The sequence below is a fragment of the Alosa sapidissima genome, chromosome 22, assembly GCF_018492685.1.
Source record: "Alosa sapidissima isolate fAloSap1 chromosome 22, fAloSap1.pri, whole genome shotgun sequence".
In the NCBI taxonomy this organism is placed as follows: domain Eukaryota; kingdom Metazoa; phylum Chordata; class Actinopteri; order Clupeiformes; family Clupeidae; genus Alosa; species Alosa sapidissima.
In genome coordinates, this window is record NC_055978.1 from 25,035,005 (window position 1) to 25,053,725 (window position 18,721).

The 18,721-nt window shown below is 41.2% G+C and overlaps 1 protein-coding gene across 3 annotated transcripts; it reads right to left on the reverse strand.

Moving 5' to 3' along the window:
• Window positions 1-4,954: 4,954 nt before the first annotated feature.
• scaf11 (SR-related CTD-associated factor 11) lies at window positions 4,955-17,834 on the reverse strand. 3 transcript variants are annotated; one of them, XM_042078739.1, is made up of 15 exons: window positions 17,629-17,834; window positions 15,163-15,210; window positions 14,306-14,457; window positions 11,298-11,375; window positions 11,144-11,211; window positions 10,995-11,050; window positions 10,828-10,865; window positions 10,257-10,357; window positions 9,959-10,084; window positions 9,767-9,867; window positions 7,282-9,582; window positions 6,691-7,007; window positions 6,318-6,494; window positions 6,000-6,119; window positions 4,955-5,885 (listed from the first exon to the last, which is right to left on the reverse strand). In XM_042078739.1, exons 2-15 carry the CDS (start codon window positions 15,170-15,172, stop codon window positions 5,781-5,783), a joined length of 3,750 nt encoding a protein of 1,249 aa, XP_041934673.1. In that variant the 5' UTR covers window positions 15,173-15,210; window positions 17,629-17,834; the 3' UTR covers window positions 4,955-5,780. The 3 variants fall into 3 exon arrangements, with proteins under 3 accessions (XP_041934673.1, XP_041934674.1, XP_041934675.1); XM_042078740.1 differs by lacking the exons at window positions 11,144-11,211; window positions 11,298-11,375; window positions 14,306-14,457; window positions 15,163-15,210; window positions 17,629-17,834 and adding an exon at window positions 10,478-10,585; XM_042078741.1 differs by lacking the exons at window positions 11,144-11,211; window positions 11,298-11,375; window positions 14,306-14,457; window positions 15,163-15,210; window positions 17,629-17,834 and adding an exon at window positions 10,478-10,655.
• Between the last annotated feature and the right edge of the window lie 887 nt (window positions 17,835-18,721).

Genomic DNA, 18,721 nt, shown 5'->3' on the forward strand with positions numbered 1-18,721 from the left:
CACATATTTCTTCCTGTGCGGCACTGTGCCAGTGGTGCGTAATTTTTTTGTTTGTGGATTTTGTTTTTCTAACTTGATTTGTTTATGTTCATAGCATTAATAAAGCTTGTCTGCATATTTGTGGTGCAGAACATCTGTTTCAGACTCAGGTGAAGGTTCAACCAAAGCAATGTTTCATTTACGTACTGTGTAATTTACCCTTCTTTTAGTTTTCTTTATTTCCCTTTATTCAATATGCAAACGTTAAAACCATGGCACAGAGTGGCACAGTTGTGTATCAGAAAATCAAAATGTTGACAAAACTAATATACAGTGCTGCTTGGAAGTTTGTGAACCCTAAAGATATATTTCTTTTTTTGGGGGGGGGGGGGAGGGTAGATCATTTTATCCAGTGTACATTTAAGCCTACATATGTAATACAGACATACCAATTAATGGACACCAACAAAGAGACAAGACATCTTTTCACTATTTAACAAAGTTTTTGATTGAATAAAAACTCGGATTTCACAAGACTATGTGAACCTCGGAAGTCGATAGTCTCTTGCAGAACTCAGTCAACTGAGTAAGGTTGAGACACCTGGCTTCAGCATTTCGATCGAGATTTAGGTACGGACTCTGACTTGGCTAATATATATATAACTTTTATATAATGTTATTTACAGACAAAGTCCAGATAAAAAACACAAACATAATGAATTTGCATGCCAGTGGCTGCAAATTACATAATGAGTACATACAGGAATACAAATGACTGTCTACAGTGATTTAAGACTTTCAGATGTTTGTTCCAATGTTTCCAAAAGAAGGAAGAATTATCAAGATCAGTTTAAGCCATTATAATTGCATTCCTTGACTCAATTGACATGAATCTGCAGCATGAAAGGTTGGTGCATTACAGGTCCCAAACAAATGGCTAGCTCTTAACCATCTTGAACACTTCAGCAAGATTCTAAGTGCATCATTATATGTCACCTTAATCTTATTCATCTTTGCTTTACTAAATTAATGCCATAGGTGAGGTGTATGAAGTGGAGTAGGTATGCTTTACAATTTTGCATACAATTTATAGAGCTGGTGTTGTATGTCATCACCATCACATGAATCATCCCTGATGATGTGCCCCATATCTTTCTTCGGTCACCATATTACTCTTGCTCTTTCAAGTAAAAAGAGGGGAAACCTACATTGCGATTTGTTCAGGCAATCAATAACACTTTTTTTAGGATTGAATTTGACATACTGCCCCCTATATTTTGAACAAACCCTAACCAGGTGTAGGACAGCACTGTAGGGAGACATAACAATGAAATCATCTGCATAGAACAGACGAGTAATATCCTCATACATCCAGTCTATATCTTCTAACGTATCAGAACGATCATCCATACTGATTGAAGAGAACTGATGGCAATATTCCACCTTCTCTATCTCTGGAACTGGAAAAGGGACTGATGTTGTCTTGCCCCATCTAGTTTGCACTACTCTTGTAGTTTAATAAATAGTTTACCATGATTAATGCAGTCAAAAGCGATAGATGCATCTAGAAAATATAAATAAATATTATTGTATTATGTCTTTTATACTTAATTTTGTCACGACAAGAGTGAAGTTGAGTCAAGATGGTAATGCCTTGTCAGCAGAAGCGGCCGATGGAGAAAGGGCAGATCCCAGCAAAGAATATCTTGGGGTGCATCAGTGCAGACGCAGTGAGACTGACAGAGTAGAGTCTGGTGGCTCACTTTGCTTAATGCCTGCTACGCTTCCTCATCTCAGTGTGTGAAATCGTGTGATGTTCTGTCTTCATAGGCATGAAGTAAGTCCCTATAAAAACATTTATGAAGCAAGAGCACTATCTTGTGGGCAAAATGAATGCAGAGTCTTGTGATTTTGTATTTTACTGTGCACTGTTCAGTGCCCACAAACACCTATACTGTTGATGTTTTTGTCCTAACCCATACTGTACTTCAACTCCTTTCCCTGTGATACTGGAAATCATTGATTGAAGATCTGTAATAAGAGATCTCCCCTTAATCTAGTTTTAGGCTCTATATGCTGTACACTGGTAAGTTAATGAGGAGGCATTAGTGTTCTCAGACATCACCAAAGTTAGATTGGTGGAGGCGCTGGCATGTTATAAGGCAGAGGACAGTAAAGTCCCCCTCCTCATGTTTAAATATTGGACCACTGAAAGCCAAACCTAAGGCTCCATAGTACATCCTAAGAGAAAGAGCTCTACTATACCACTTAGTCAAGGGGTTTTCAACCTGAAAAAGACGTATCCCATAACCCCATCATTTTGCATGCAGGTAATGCCGGGAGCAGTTGCCAAAAAAACAGGATGTCTTTTTGTTATCCTATTCCCTCAGTATCCCATTTCCCAGGGAGAACATGCTCCTCTGGATTGTTGTGGAAAAGGTATTTTGTGACCTCAGCCAACATAAGTCGTTTTTACACTGAGACCACTCAAAATTTGCAGGAAGTCATCTTTTAAGGTTTGCAAGCGTGGTATTGCAGAAAATGCTGCTTAGCTATACCTGGTTATAGTAAGTCCTTTGTAGCTGTTTGAGGGTAATACACATGATGCACACAAGATGAGGATCCATTCCTGAAATCATCCAGCAGCATGCAACCATTGATAGTATAGTCATTGCATACAACTGGCCAGGTGCTGGAACATGGTATGGCCAAATTGTTAATGAACTCTGAAATGTAAAGCGAGAGAATTATAGGCCTATTTAGTGATGAGAAGTATGATGGTGCAAGCTCCCATATGACCAGTGGAGTTGTATAAGAGTAAATGTACAGTTGCAGTTTGCAAAACTCACAAATCATGGTTTGTTAGAATCCCCTGATGTCAGTCATGATGTGATAACTTTTGTGTACAAGTGTTACAAAATGTACAGGTGCAGTCTCAAAAAATTAGAATATTGTGGAAAAGTTCATTTTACCCCCTAATTTAGTTCAAAAAGTAGATCTTTCATGTATTCTTAATTAATTAGATATAAAGTGAAATATGTCAAGCCATTTTTGTTGTTATCTTGATGATCAAAAATGAGAACCGGTATCTCAAAATGTTAGACTAAGGACCACACCAACAAAAGACATGACACCCCAAATCACTGACTGTGGAAACATCAAACTGGACTTCAAGCAACTTGGATTCTGTCTCTCCACTCTTCCTCCAGACTCTTGGGACATTGATTGGACCCTGATATCCAAATGAAATGCAAATTCTGTTTTTATGTGAAAAAAGCAGTTTGGACCACTGAGCAATGGTCGTGTTCTGTCTCTTCTTAGCCCAGGTAAGACGCTCTAACCTGGTCTCTGATTCAGGAGTGGCTTGACAGGAATACGCTTTTTTTGTAGCCCATTTCCTGGACACATCTGTGCATGGTGGCTCTTGATGCAGACTCCAGCTAGTTCACTCCTTATGAAGTTCCCCCCCCAAGTTCTTTAATCGACTTTGCGTGACAATTCTCTCGGTCATCCTTGTTGCTTGCACACCTTTTCCATTCTAGTCAACTGTTCATGAATATTCTTTCATACAGCACTCCGTGAACACCCTGCCCACCTGCTGTGGCTTACCGACCTTGTGGAGGATGTCAATGAGTGCCTTTTGGACAACTATCAAGTCTTTCCCATGATTGTGGTTGTGTTTACTGAACCAGACTTAGCTCAGGAAACTGCCATTTCTGTATTATAACCTCAAATATTTTGAGATACTCATGTTTGGTTTTCATGACCTGTAAGCTGTAACCACTGACTCTAGAATATATAAAAGATCCACTTTTTGAACTAAATTAAGGGGAAAAATGAACTTTTTCACGATATCCTAATTTTTTTTAGACCCACCTGTAAGGTCAGTTAAAGGAAGGATTATCCTCCAGTGCAAACACTTCCAATGACTGCTCTTAACGGGTATGTGAACTTCTCGTGTGCACTTAAGGGTCATCCATGCACCTTTCTCCTCGGTTGAGACACAGTATACACTTGCTGATATTGGCCATTTAATACGCATGAAAAAAAAATTAAGAGAGGGGATAAAGATTCTTGGTTGAATGAAGCTGCTGACTGGCTAACTGCATCCCACATACTAGTAAGTATAAGTAAGTATATATACTTTTTTGATCCCGTGAGGGAAATTTGGTCTCTGCATTTAACCCAATCGGTTAATTAGTGAAACACAAACAGCACACAGTGAACACACAGTGAGGTGAAGCACACACTAATCCCTGCGCAGTGAGCAGCCTGCTTCAACGGCGGCGCTCAGGAAGCAGTGAGGGGTTGGTTGACTTGCTCAAGGGCACTTCAGTCACTTCGGCCCACTGGTCGGGGCTCGAACCGGCAACCCTCCGGTTACAAGTCCAGAGTGCTAACCAGTGGGCCACGGCTACATAGTGGCTCTAACAAAGGAGCAGACATACAGGAGAGAACAGTAAGCAATGGGAAGAGAGAATAGTGCTAGGGTAGTAGAGATGGGGGAACAAGAAAGCTTAACTGAAAAAAGGTAAAACAACACCTCCCTGTGTTGCCCTCTTCCAGAAGTGACATCTTGTTTACGGTATTTGACAAATGCAATTGTCCAAAGTGACTTACAATATATAAACACAAGTTAAAAATAAGTTGAGTAACAATGAAAAAATATTTTCATGTTAACAAAATTATCTTCCTCATTCTTACTCAATCTTACCTCCCGCAACTCACACTACGTCCCATTGAATTCAACGATAGAGCATCCGCAACTCTTCTAATGTAAACATTACTATCAAAATCCTGTCAAGAAAAGAAAATGTTTGACCTCAAACTGATTTATGGTTCCCTTGCTACAGACCAAATGATATACTGTAGAATGACATTTATCTGAGAAGGCCTTGTGAGATCATGAGCTAAAAAGCAGAAGTAAAACCACAACAAACAAACAAACAAACAAAAAAAAAACTCATACAAGTAGTATCATGGAAGCAGCCAATTTATTTCATTGCTTTTGGGGGGGGGGGAGAGGAGGAGGAGGGGGGGGGGTTAACACATGAACAGTGGTTATACAGCACAGTCGACTGTGGCCAAGGCAACCACCTGATCTGCCTCGTTCCCCCCCACAGACCTAACAGCTGGCATGGGAACCTGATCCCAACCAAATGGCAACTAATCACGTCTCAGACACAGCTGCACTAAGACATAACCAGCACACTGCTCTGCAGCTACGGTGACAGAATAAAGGCAATGCACATTTACTTTAGGATTTCATCAAAATTATTATAATTAATATATATTTATATATAAAAAGAAAAAAATAAAGACTTGAGCCGCAGCGTTTTGATAAAGGTCCTTGGGCACACAGTTGTAAAGTCAGGCCCACTCGTACCAGTCAACTGCAGCCTTGGGAGGGAGGGAGGAGGGGCGTTACAGTTTCTCAGAATCCTTCTAGGTCCTTCTCCTCTCCTGCGCTACAACCAAGACCACCATGTCAAGCAAAGGGTCTTCCCTCCAAATGCCATGTTCCCCTCTCCAGATCCCCCCCCCCCGCCCCCCCCCGCCCCACTGCAAAGGAGTCTTGATGGATTTACAGTAGTACACACCCTTTGCATCTTATTCAAATAAAGGGCTTCGGCGCTATATCAAATCCACTTTAAACAAAAATATTCAATCTATAGAAAAAAATCTTGATTCGTTCAGAGATACGAAAACAGGAAATCCAGTTGACTGGGCTCATGTGGGGAGGCCTTGCTGGGAAAAGAAATTGCACTTGCGCCGAGGGGCGATGGAATCCCCTCTCAACACTAGTCTGCTTTGCCCCGGCGGCTGTGCTTGTATTTGTCCACGTAGGCCTTCACAAGATTGGCCACTTTATCAGCATTCACCTCTCCGCTCTTGCTATGGCAGATCTGCACATGCAAAAAGGTGGAATTTTTCTTATTCATCATTTGAAATAGTGTGAATATTATGAACAAATAAATACAACATAAAATACTAGGTTTGGAAAAAGGGATCAAGCATACCTTTTCAACAGCTTTGCGCACAATCTCTTTATACTCATCCTTGGTGATATCCTTCTTTTGGTAGTATGGCTTGATAGCTGTCTTAACTTCAGTAATGGCTCTTTCCTGAATCTGGATCTTCTGAAAGTACAAGTAAGCTTATCAAAAACTGCTGCATCCCAGCACATAAAAAAAAAAAACAAATAAAAAAAACTTTTGTTGTGTCTGCTTTACAAGCATCTCCACTGGGCATTCTGTTCTTGGTGTAGAGATCATCGAAAAGGTGGAAGAATGGAATTGCTACAACAAATTTCCAAAACTAATTTAAAAAGTACTCGCCTTCTCCTTTTTGGAGCTGTCAGCATGGGCCTTGCTGTGTGTGGACGATTGGGTGGTGGAGGAGGGCTGGGCCAGACTGGGCATGGCCTGGGGAGGTACCTGGCCCAGGATCCCCGCTGCTTTGATGGGATTGAGTGGGAAGGGGGCCTTACCAAGACCTGGGATGACACTCATCGCCTAGATAGAATAGGGGCAAACTAGTGTTAGGACAGAACTACTACAGGACGTTTGAGACCAGACAATGTAAATATGGGCAGTGAAATCATTTTCTATTATTGCCATGCTAACTATAGCAGTAATATATTAAACAAATTAACATACATTTTTAGGACAAACTGCCTACATTAATAGTCACCATGTTCATGGTACAAACCTGTGATTGCAGCTTGTCCTGCATAGCTGTTAGACTAGCCTGTTGGATGGGAGGTGGTGGTGGTGGAGGCGGGGGCAGACCCTGGGCAGCCACTGCAGGCACCTGGAGGAGAGGTGCAGCAGGGTGCATGTGTACAGGAACATGGGCAGGCATCCCAAAGGGGGGAGGCTGGAGGCTGACTGGCGGGCCACGAGGGGGCATTTGAGCAATTGGGTACCGTGGATAACCAAGGACATTGAGCTGGGGAGCCATCACGTTCACAGGGGCAGGCGGAGCCTCAAGGGGTGGGTGGGGGGCTGGCTCACTTTTGGCAGGATCTGGAAGAGAATAAAGGAATGATAAAACGAAAGGATACATCATAATTAAGTAATATTTCCTGAATACTTCCTATTAACTGAAATGTCAGGGAAGTATAACAATTAAAGGAGAGCTCCAGGAACTATAAATAAACCCTAGGTTATTCTTAGTCTAGAGTTCTCCTTTAACGTCTTTGGATTAGCTTCCTTACTTAAAGTTCTTGATTCCACACTCAGTAAACTTAAATCATTAAAGACAAACACTCACAGGATTTCTGAATAGTTTTAGGAATACCTGCTGCTGGTTGCTCCTCTTCTGGTTTGTTCCATACACTTCCAGTGCCTGGCCCACGCTCCTTTCTTGAGTAGTAGTTCTGCACATCAGCTGGAAGTGTCCTTCGCACCGCCCAGTTGGAAGCGGACGACCAACCCGAGCGGTCCAACTGATTATCACCAGAGTCTGGTTCCATCTTCCTCCTTCCACCAAATCGGTTTTCATTGAAGCGGCTGTACGCATCGTTCCCTGAGTTGTTTGCCGGTCCAGGAAAACTCCGGGGCGGTCGTCGGTTATCTGCTGCTTCACCTTGCTGGCTGGAAGACCAGAAGTTTCCACGACCCAGACCACCTCCACTTCGCTCTGAACTCCAGCCACTCTGACCCCGATCGCCCTGGGTCCAGTTGTCTGAGGCTGAATCTCCTCCTTGATCTTCCCACCGAGGTTCTCGATCTCTAGGCTCAGGCTCTGGCCTAATCCTCTCCTTTACCCAGTCTGGGTTTTCCGATCGACCCCTGTCTGGTGACCGCTCTGGAAAATTGCCATTGTCCGAGGTATTTGTATCCCTACTGGGTAAATGGCCCTGCCTTTCTGCTCCACCCCTCCAGTTGTTTCCACGGTAATCTCTGCCACCTCTCCAACTGTCCCTTGAATCCTTTTTCTTTGGGGACTGTCCCCCATGATCAGAACGTTCAGGAGAACTCCTACGACCACGTCTAGTTCTGGACCTGGACCTTGATCGGCTTTTCGAACGACTTCTGCTGCGCCTCTTTCTCCCTCGATCACGACTCCGATCCCTGCTTCTGTCCCTGCTCCGTTCTTGGCTGTGGTCCTTACTCCGGTCTCTGCTATGGTCGCGGCTCCGGTCCCTGCTGCGATGCCGCCTTGAACTGCCTCGATCACCATCTCGTTCTCGGCTACGATTCCTTGATGGGGAGCTAGCACCACGGTGGCGCTCCCTTGAACGTGATCTCCGTGATGATTCCCGCCTGGATTCTCTTTTGGGTGACCAGGTTGTAGTAGGTGAATGAAACCGTGATCTGCGTTGACGGTTGTCCTGTCCCCCCTTATCTGGGCCCTTTTGTTCTTCTGTGGTTTCCAATTTCTGATCTTGGCTTGCCTCTGTACTCTCTTCCTTTGCTGAGGTATGGCTGACAGAAAGAGATGGGGTCACTGTGTCAACACTCTCAATGTCATCATCTTCTTTCGGTGTATTAGAAACGGGGTCACCAAAATCTGAGCGTGACGAGTCACAGTCCATAGGGACAGCATCAGTGTTGTCCTGATGGAAGTCTTGCTCTGAGGCCTCTGTATTTGACAGTTCTGGGTCTTTTTCCACTTCTGTATCTGAGGGACACAGATTCTGTTCAGGTTCTTCGTCACTGCCAGAACTGGTTTTGGGTTTCTCCTCAGGGAGGTCCGTTTCTGATGTAACCTCGTCTGCGTCATCAGTAATTGGCTGTTCGTCAGGTATATCTATGTCTTGTGGTTCCTCTGTCGTCTGGGACTCTGCCATCTCCACTGCTTCTGCCACATCCTCAACAGAACCGGGTAAAGCTAAGCTTTCTGGTTCTTCAGTTTCCTCACGTGAAGTTAATTCTTCCTCCGACATTTCAGGGCTGTGGCTGGTTATGCCCGGGCTCTGGTTCCCTACAAGTGGAGATGCAGGCTCAGAATGGTCCCGAAGACCATCCTGAGACTCTGCACCATTCACTGACTCCATTTCAATCTCTTGATTTCCCTTGGTGTCTGGCGATTCAACAGAACCTTCTTGAGGACTTGAAGGATGATCGACATCCTTCTCTTCAATCTCAGAATCATGATCGGACACCACTTGGTCATTAGAATCATGAGTTGGACTGGGGCTTGCATCTGGCCTTTTCTCAGATTCAGGCGCTTCCTCTTCTGAAGGAGCTGCTTCTTGATCTTCCTCTTTCTTCTGCTGCTCTACATCCTCCTCTTCTTCCTCTTCACTCTCTACTGGGTTACTTGGTGCTTGCCGACGGCCCCTTCCCCTTCCTCTTCCCCCTCCTCCTTTCCGCTTTGATCGAGGCTTTTGCTTAGGTGCCTTTTTCGACTTGCTTGTCGTAGGAGTCACCTCACTCAACTGTGAGACTTTGCCCGTTTTTCCCGACCCATCATCAGAGGAGGAAGGCTCAGAATCAGACTGTGAGGGTTGGGAGGCTGCAGATTCCTCAACTTTGTTGTGACGAGATGATCTCCTGGTTTGCTGCTTACCAGAGCCTTTGGGACCAGCTGTTCTGTTGCCTTTCCTATCCTCTCCTTTCGCACAGGTGACTGCACAAACTCTTCCCTGAAAGACTAAGAGAGAGAGAGGGGTGAACTACTACACTCTACTAGACTGCTTGTCCTTGTCAAACATAAATAAAAATAGACGATGAGATTGCAAAAACAGCATTCATCTGAAGAACTACAACTCCAAGCAGGACAAGATCATTTACTCTTGAAGTACTACTGCATTTCAGGCATTGCTGCTTAGACTCACCCAACTGCCCTGAAGCCAGCGGTACGTGAGAGGTAGACACAAGCGAGACAGACCGCTCAGAAAACAACTTGCCACTCCACATATGGGGATGGGGAGAATGCCTGTAAATAACGAAACAATGAAACTTAATAACCATTAACATCCCACTGTCTGTCTCCAGACATGCATCATAACATTTCCAAAAGCACTCACCGCAAAAGACCTTTGGAGGCTACAGGCGCAGAGGTAGACAACCATGGAGAGTCTAGAATTTCCATCCGAGACAGTTCTGGAACCTCATCAATAGGTTCCTCTTCAGACAACATGAAAGGTCCAGCACTAACAACAGCAAAAAAATAAAAATAAAATAAAAGTAGTAATATGGTACTACTTTATACATTTATTTTTTGTGTATATATGCTATGATGTAGACATGAAATTCAAAAACATTGCAACAAATGTACCAACACACCATTTGTAGTTATTGACCAATTTTACCCAACATACTCACATTAAGGGGGTTAGTGCAACAAGTGGGACTCCTGTCTGGGAGGGTGAAGGGGAAGAGGGATGTGTGGGAATTGTCCGTGGGCAGCAGAATCCTTGTCTGGCCTAAACAAACATTTTAATTCAGTCAACAGGGCAAATACGATTGACAACAACTTCACACTATCAAAACATGCCCTGCCTACATTTAGCTCTGTTTTTCCTTAATCCCAGTTCATGTTGTACCTGCGAGCCTTTCTGTGTCCATGCCTGGGTCCCTGTCTGATCCTGACACATGCGAGATCATAAGCAGCTGTGACAAACTCTGGTCATGCACTGTCCGCTGTCTAGAGGCTGGTGACATCAATCAACTGTTCACTGGCTCTACTTTGGCAACAGCTGTGTTCAAACCCACAGCTCGATGCTTTCACAAATGTTCAGTGAATAATTAGGTCAGTGTTACATGTACATTTGGGACTGTACACATGAGTACATCAAGCAATATCCAGCAGACCAATTCCTACAAAAGACTGGCCATGCATTTGAAAATATGGGTACTGTATCAAAAATAGAATGCATCGAAATACAAAACAAACCTTTTTCTTCCTCACAGCAGTAGTCCTGTCAGAGTCACCTAGATGGAAGAAAATTTCGGTGATCAATACTAACACTGTACAATTAAATATCAAAGAGGTGATTTAGCAAATACCACAAACCATGGGGGAAAAAATGTTTTGTTTTAATGGAATTAAGAGCAACATACCCTTTCTGATGAGGCATTTAGCTTTGGCGTTGTCAATTCTCCCTTTCTTCTCTTTCCTAAGGTTCAACATAATTGTACTTTGAATACATAAGGTCATTTTAAAGGAATCGGTATACACATATACATTTACATACAACTACACTACTTACTCTTCCCATTTTATGACTTTACTCATGTCAGCATTGATATTCGTCAGGCCTGTTGACACCACAGAAATCTGGAAGGGAATTAAAGAAATTGTTTATAAACCATTGGTAATATTTTGTAGAAAAAATACATAAAAATAAGAGGTAGTTGGCATACCTTAATGTAACCTTGTTGGGAATCCCATTTATAGATGGCACTGAAGGTTCTTCTGTCAACAGGACAAGAGCACACCACCTACACAGAACACAAATGGAACATAAATACAATTACATCCATTATCTTCTCAGATATGCAAAAACAGCTTTTACAACTTAAAAATACAAATATACTGCCAATAGAGTGTGGCTACCCGACCCTAGCCCGATGGGTCCCGACGGGACCTGACGGGTCGTGTCGGGTTCGGACAAATATTTAGAAATTGTAGTCGGGTTCGGACACATGGGGGCGATATGCATGGGAAGCTTTACATTTAAATTTCTTATTATGTTGGGTAACCAACAGGTCTGCTTTACATGATGCAAACGTTTGTTTTTTGAGAATAAAGTAAAATGTAAAAAAGACCTAAAAAGAATAGCTTTCTTCCTGTGTGCAAGATTTGTTTATCGTGACAACGCATTTCAGGCATGCCGCCTGAAATGCACACGCGTTGTCACGTCTCACGACTACATAAACAAAGGTTATGCACATCGCACATATGCACATAAGCAGTCTTGGGTGATGTTAAAAAAAAGTTGTTAGCCTATCAGGAGATTTTAAGATTATTTGCGTTGCATACTGTGGTAAAGACATAGGCTACCGGTAGGCTAGGTCATCTCGTTCAACTGGATGAGGATTTCCTCGAGTTGCCCCAATTAACGTCGATGCTGCATATGGATCAGTGACAGAGGCACTGTAGTTTCAACGACTGTTGCAGTTCATTTTTAAGACTTTACGTCAATTGTAAGACAAGAATTCTATTTAGGCTATGCTTGCTTGGGCCTCTTGTGTTAATGTGCGCTGTGTGTGCGCTGTGTGTGACCTGCGTGCGTGCACGCTCATCTGATTCTGTAGACAATTTGTTGTGTGTTCCGTTTAATGGGCTAAAAAGACAGGCTATCCACAAACGTGAACGTTTAATCACTAGCATGGGAATAACTGAGGCATCATCTGTGTCGGGCTCGGGTCGGGTTCGGACATAAAAATGAAAATGCCTGTCGGGTTCGGGTCGGGTTCGGACGCAACTCTGTCGGACGCGGGCCGGGTTCGGACAGAAATTTGCGGCCCGATCCGCACTCTAACTGCCAACATCCAGCATGCTGGTTAGCTTTCATCAGTACCAACTGAGGTGTTATTGGTGCTTGCAAGGCAAGTCTGTTCACTTAGCCACTGAGTCTGCCAGCTTTACCGTGAAATGTCTCCACTTTAACAAAGCAGACATTAAAATGTAAGAGTAACATCTTTAAAGTACACATTTTATTTCATGATGTAATCATGCTTTTTCCTATGTGCTTCTGACCTTTCTACACAAAAAAGGTGACTATCTTTAATAAGATGGCCATGACTTTTACTTAAACCAGTTGATATGGTTGGGCTGTTTGGAGGAGATAAAAATATAAAGATTCTTTTATAATTTATCAAGGTCAAAAATGATGAGCTATGTCTCAATAGGATTCTAGGTTTCACTAAGAAATAAAAAATGAATATTGCTTAACAAAGCAGACATGAAAATGTAAGAGTAACATCTTTAAAGTACACATTTTATTTCATGATGTAATCATGCTTTTTCCTATGTGCTTCTGACCTTTCTACACAAAAAAGGTGACTATCTTTAATAAGATGGCCATGACTTTTACTTAAACCAGTTGATATGGTTGAGCTGTTTGGAGGAGATAAAAATATAAAGATTCTTTTATAATTTATCAAGGTCAAAAATGATGAGCTATGTCTCAATAGGATTCTAGGTTTCACTAAGAAATAAAAAATGAATATTGCTAAACAATGCATTCCCGCTCTCTTTGCAAACAATTACTGATAGTACTGCATAGTCATTGCCTGCATTGTTCCGTCAAAATATGATCTGGTGGGACACACAAAATTAAATTTATATTTTTAATAATATTTTGGCACCTCAATTTACATCAATTATGCATCTTTTTTATTTTATATCCACTAATGGTACTACGAAATATGACGGCTCAACTTCCTGCAGCAGTACCTCCATTTCAGAGCCATCAAATGTGCAGTTAATAACACATCCATGAATCTAGAGTTTCAGGATATTTCTCTCGCATAAATAATAAAAAAAAAAGATTGGTTGTTGTTGAATGAGGCCTATTAATAGGAAAGGGATAAGGAGTGTCATAGAAGTATAGTCTTGCAAATACATGATCACATTTTTGTATCTTTCAAGTAAACAATGTGATTAGGACTTGATATGACAAGTTGTTTGATAGAATATCAAGAATTTAATACAGAAAATACATGCTTGTGTTATTAAAATAAGTGAAGATAATGAAGTCTTGATATACATTTTTTTTTGTTCTGTTAATGTCTTACTTTTTTTATTGAATTAACAATTAACAACTATTTTGTTTACTTTACCGTTTGTTGAGCCACCTTTTACTTGTTATTATTAATATTATATCCAGGGTCATGCTCATCATGCTTGTCTAAAATAATACACTATTAAAAGGTATTATTTATTTCATTTAACAAACAATATGCATTATAGGGATTAAGCAAGTTTGTAAATTAAGAATATTTTTGTTCTGCTTGACTTTGGACACCATTGGACCAGCACTGACTGTGTGGGATTCATACCAACAGCGCAAGCTAATACGCCTTTTTCCTAAACCCCTTTTGGCAGTAAGGACACAATCACTTGAATGTATAAATGTACAGCTTGTTGAGGCTTCAATTGTTTGATGTTTGTTCTATGTTTTTTCTATGTTTCAACAGCTTTGCTGAATGTAATTATAGACTTTGCTTTAACCAAACAGATTACCAGCTAATATAAAAATAGTAGTTGAAGTAGTTTATTGTTTAAAGTTTATGTTCATGGTCACCCTCAACCTGCACCCCCTTGACGTAAGTCGGTGCATCCCACCCAAGCCCCAGGTGAGGTCCGTCCCAAACCTGGGACACCACCGCTTTAGATGAACACATGGCCAGGAGAAGAGTCTTACCTCAGCCCAGCGCATAATACAGCTAAGGCAGAATACATGGCTGCAGCCTTCAGGGACACCTAGATCTGATTGCCCAAGAGTATGCAAACAGATGGGGCAACGCTGGTTGTGCTCTGGGTCTGGATCTACCGAATCCTCTGGACTCTGCCCACCTACAGTACAACACAAGTTAATGTTTAACAGGGATATCCTGACATAAAATCACAAAGCCACCCTTGGAGATATGGCAGAGACTGTAAAGTGGAATTATGTGGCAAAATGACAAATTGAATGGATATCAGCCTCCATTTAAGCTTTAAAAAATGCAAGATGATCCTGTTCATCACTATTCAGAGAAGACTGTTTCAATGAATGCTGATGAATTGAATTGAATCTTGAATTTCCCCTGGGGATCAATAAAGTATCTATCTATCTATCTATCTATCTATCTATAAGCCATGGCTACACACCACCGTTATAAAACATGTTATAAAACATTCTTTTGGTTACATTACAAATATAATACTTTTAATTAACTAATTACTGACATAATTAAAATGGAAGGGACACCTTTAAGAAGTTTCAAAATGATTGATTTTCACATCATAGAGAATTTCAAGTGTTTCACTCCTAGCTACAAATAACAAACTAGTATCAATTCAAGAAACTTGATCACTGCATCATGTAGACCAAGTGGGCCAACGGCACATTTTAAATTTCAATGCAGAGCACTGACTGTCGAGGTGCAGTGATGATTAAAGCAGTGTAAGCACACCTCAGCGTAGAGTTTCCATGCATAATATACTGAATTATTGTATGCATCTTTTTTGGGCAACCAAGACTTTGACCAGAGCATGGTTCTCATTTATGTTACTCACCACCAGTCATCTTGGATATGAGCCCTCCTTTTGATATCAAGTGGGATGCTGTAGGGGCCAGTAAAAAAAGTTATTGCGCTATAGTGTTGTTAATTTAATTCAATTTCAAGTTTATTAACATATATCAGTCATATCAACTTTTTCAGACCAAGGACCACTTAACCAATAATAATTAATAATAAAAAAAAAAAAAAAAAAAAAAAAAACTCATGGACCACCTAGCTAAAAAAGAAAAATAACAGTAGACCTACTTCAACAGTATATTACACAATAGGCCTACTCAGTGAACCACCTTGGTTATGGTTTTTGCACCTCGCTTATTGTGTCAGAGGATTCATATGATTTAAACTGGCGTAGTTTACATAGGCAGTATTGCTGAACTGTTTGGATTTAAATACAAGTTGGTTCAATATTGCAAACAACTAATCTCTATTGCATTTGACCACGTCTGGCCGCGGACCACTTAGGATAGCTTGCAGCACACTTTGAGAAACACTGGTATATATCAACAGTTGGCTTCAGGCACTAAGTGATGCGCAGTGTGTTTTTGCATTTTAAGTTAACACAACACAAGACCTTCAAAATGCACTTAGTAAAATATGTTTGACATGTACAAGAGGCAATCAGGCGCCAGTAATATCAACACAGATCAGTGTAACGTTGACATGATGACACAAATGCCAGTTGGAACAAGCTGAGAGTAAAGTTATCCTTAATCTAGCCAGTTCATTTAGACATTGGCAGTGATAGATCAAATGAACAGCGACAATTTTCTTGCTTAACCCTCCTGTTGTGTTCATTTCATATTTACTAGTTTTGTGTTCCCGGTCAAAAATGACCGCTGCATTATAACTTGTTATACACCCATAGTAACACATATATTATCATCTAATGTTGTGATAGACCTTTGTCTCAACTCTTATGTTGTATATGACCAGTTTTGAACTTCCATTTGCTATGTATGGCTGCAGGCCTCACTGACCTGAGCTCATGCAAATCAGAAAGGGGAAGATTCTATTGGGGAAAGGTTCCAGTGGGGGCTGGCATAGAGGGGGAGTGAGAGTGTGTTTGTGTGTGTGTATTTTAATGTACAGAAGCACACATACAGTCCATCTGATCAATAGGTATGTGCCTGGACTGTGCCTGAAATTTTATACACTGACCATTTTCTCACCCATTCATTTTTAATGGCCGGTCATGTTTGACCGGGAATACACATGGGTGTTCTAAAGTTAAATAAAACACTCAAATTGTTATGAAAATGATCAGCATGTGTTTTGTGTGTTCAGATGCCTCATGGTAATCAGAATAAGTTAACAATATTTTTTGAGAAAATAATTATCAAACGGTCATATTTGACCGCGAACACAAAAGGAGGGTTAACACACTGCAGCAATGTTTACCAACTAACGTTGTCCCTTCTTGTTCATGCGGTTAGCTATTAACGTTTGTTGTTGTTTGTAAGGTAGCCAATCCTACCAACATAACGACTTAAAGTTAGGCAGTTAAAACACATTTACTTGAATTTATCAACAGCCATACCATCAGACACACATAATACGATAGACAGCTATCGTAGGCTACTATGTGTGTTCTACGTAACACGGTAATATTATCGTTAGCTTACGTTAGCTAGGGAACTAATGATAGACCGCCGAGGCGCAATAACCTTTATCTCAACAGTTACAGCTATCCAGTGTTAGTGAACAATCAACAAACACACTTAACCGGTGAGCATTTCAATCAATGGTGCAACAGTGCTAAGCAGTTATGAAGGTAGATACCAAACTGTTGCAGAAACATTTGTTATGCTAAGTTAGCACTTGCCATCCCTGTCAGCAACGTTAGCCAGGCTCCCTCAACTGCAATAAACATGGCGAATTTGACACCTAGCATAGACATCCACGACTCCCTTAATGGACTCTAAACATGTTGTTCCCTGTTATCATATGCATCAGCCATTGCAGGCTTAATTCGTCACTGATGAAGGGTACACAATTTATCCACACTAGCTCGCTAACTGCACCCTGCCACATGTAAACTAACGTGACCTTTCAACTCAGTTGGTAGGGCCGAAGTAGCATCGGATAACGTTAGCTTAGTTGGCTAGCCTAAGTGTAACGTTGCTTTTTACAAAACTTAACTTCAAGTCTCAAATGTATGCACCGGTCACATGATTGGGTCCACAAAGAGCACAAGCAGTGATCACACATGTTCCGCTTAATTTGATCAGATTAATGTGACTATTACAAAGGTTAAAAAATGAAAACAAGTGCCTGTAGCTAACTGACTAGCGACAGCCTTGGTTCCCCGCTAACGTTAGCGAGCTAGTTAGCAGACCATTAGCAGGCCCGTGCAAGTGCTTGAAAGTAAGCTAGCCATCTTGCTAAGTAAAAAGTTCTTAATGACTAAATGCAGATATATAACGTTAGCTAGCCAGCTAACTGAATTGATTTCCAGACTTACCGTTGAACGGATTTGCTAGCTCTCAAGCTAGCTAGTTGTTTTTAATCTGATTTTTCAGTTGATTTCAAGAGACATAGTCATCTCTTCTGCGAAAATGGAAACTAGATTTATCCGGGTGCACGTAACTGTAAATTCGGCACGGATCAGAAAGTATCCCGGCCACATGTCGGCCCCGGAGCCTACTGTAGCCTATGTAGCCAACATAAGTTGTACCGCACGGTGTCGCTGTAAGAATAAAAGGCTCTTGCAACCGTACGATGACGGAAACACGTCGGTGGATGAGCGTCAATTGTAAAAAAAAAAAAAACGATAAAGACTTACCAAAATATTTTTAAGGCCTTTAAAGAGGAGTGAAGATTGTCCTTTATCTTTTAACTTTTTTTAAATTATAATTTAACTAATTATGTTTTGTATATTTTCTGTTGATTATTCATAGCCTACTTACTATGTGAAGGTATCTGTGTAAATATGTCTTTGTATTATCACATTATTTCCATAAACTGGATTTTTAAAAAATAAAAAAAGACTTTGGTTGGCTGGATGACAAATTGTCACCAGCTCTACATATGCACTTTCATTATCTCTGTTGAGAGGTGTCATGCCTTTTTTGGTTGTTATTTGATGTTCTGTTGTTAATCTGTCGGACACGGAAAACAAGGCCTAACTGCATTTTGCAAATATTATAATAGTAGGCACTTCATAGTAAAATAACCCAGGCTACTTAAAATGGCCTGCCTGCAGTCCAGACATCACACTGGGTGCCTCTTGGAATGAAAAACACACAATTAATAAGACCCCAGACTGTTGAGTTGCTGAAATCCTATAGCCTAGGCTATCTGGCAAGAATGGCAGAGTATTTCATTTCTTTATAGGGTCTTCATGCCACATCGGATATTCAGAAATTCTGACTTCCGATAGAGGAAATCACTATCATATTCTCCAACCACGACGGCCTCCCTTGCAACAACACAAGAGGCGAATTTCAGTCTCATTACAAATAGGCAAGGTCATTTATCACTAAATTAACACTACAGATAGGCCTAGACACACTCACCCGACTTTAAAAATTCCGACCTCGGAAAAAAGAATGTTC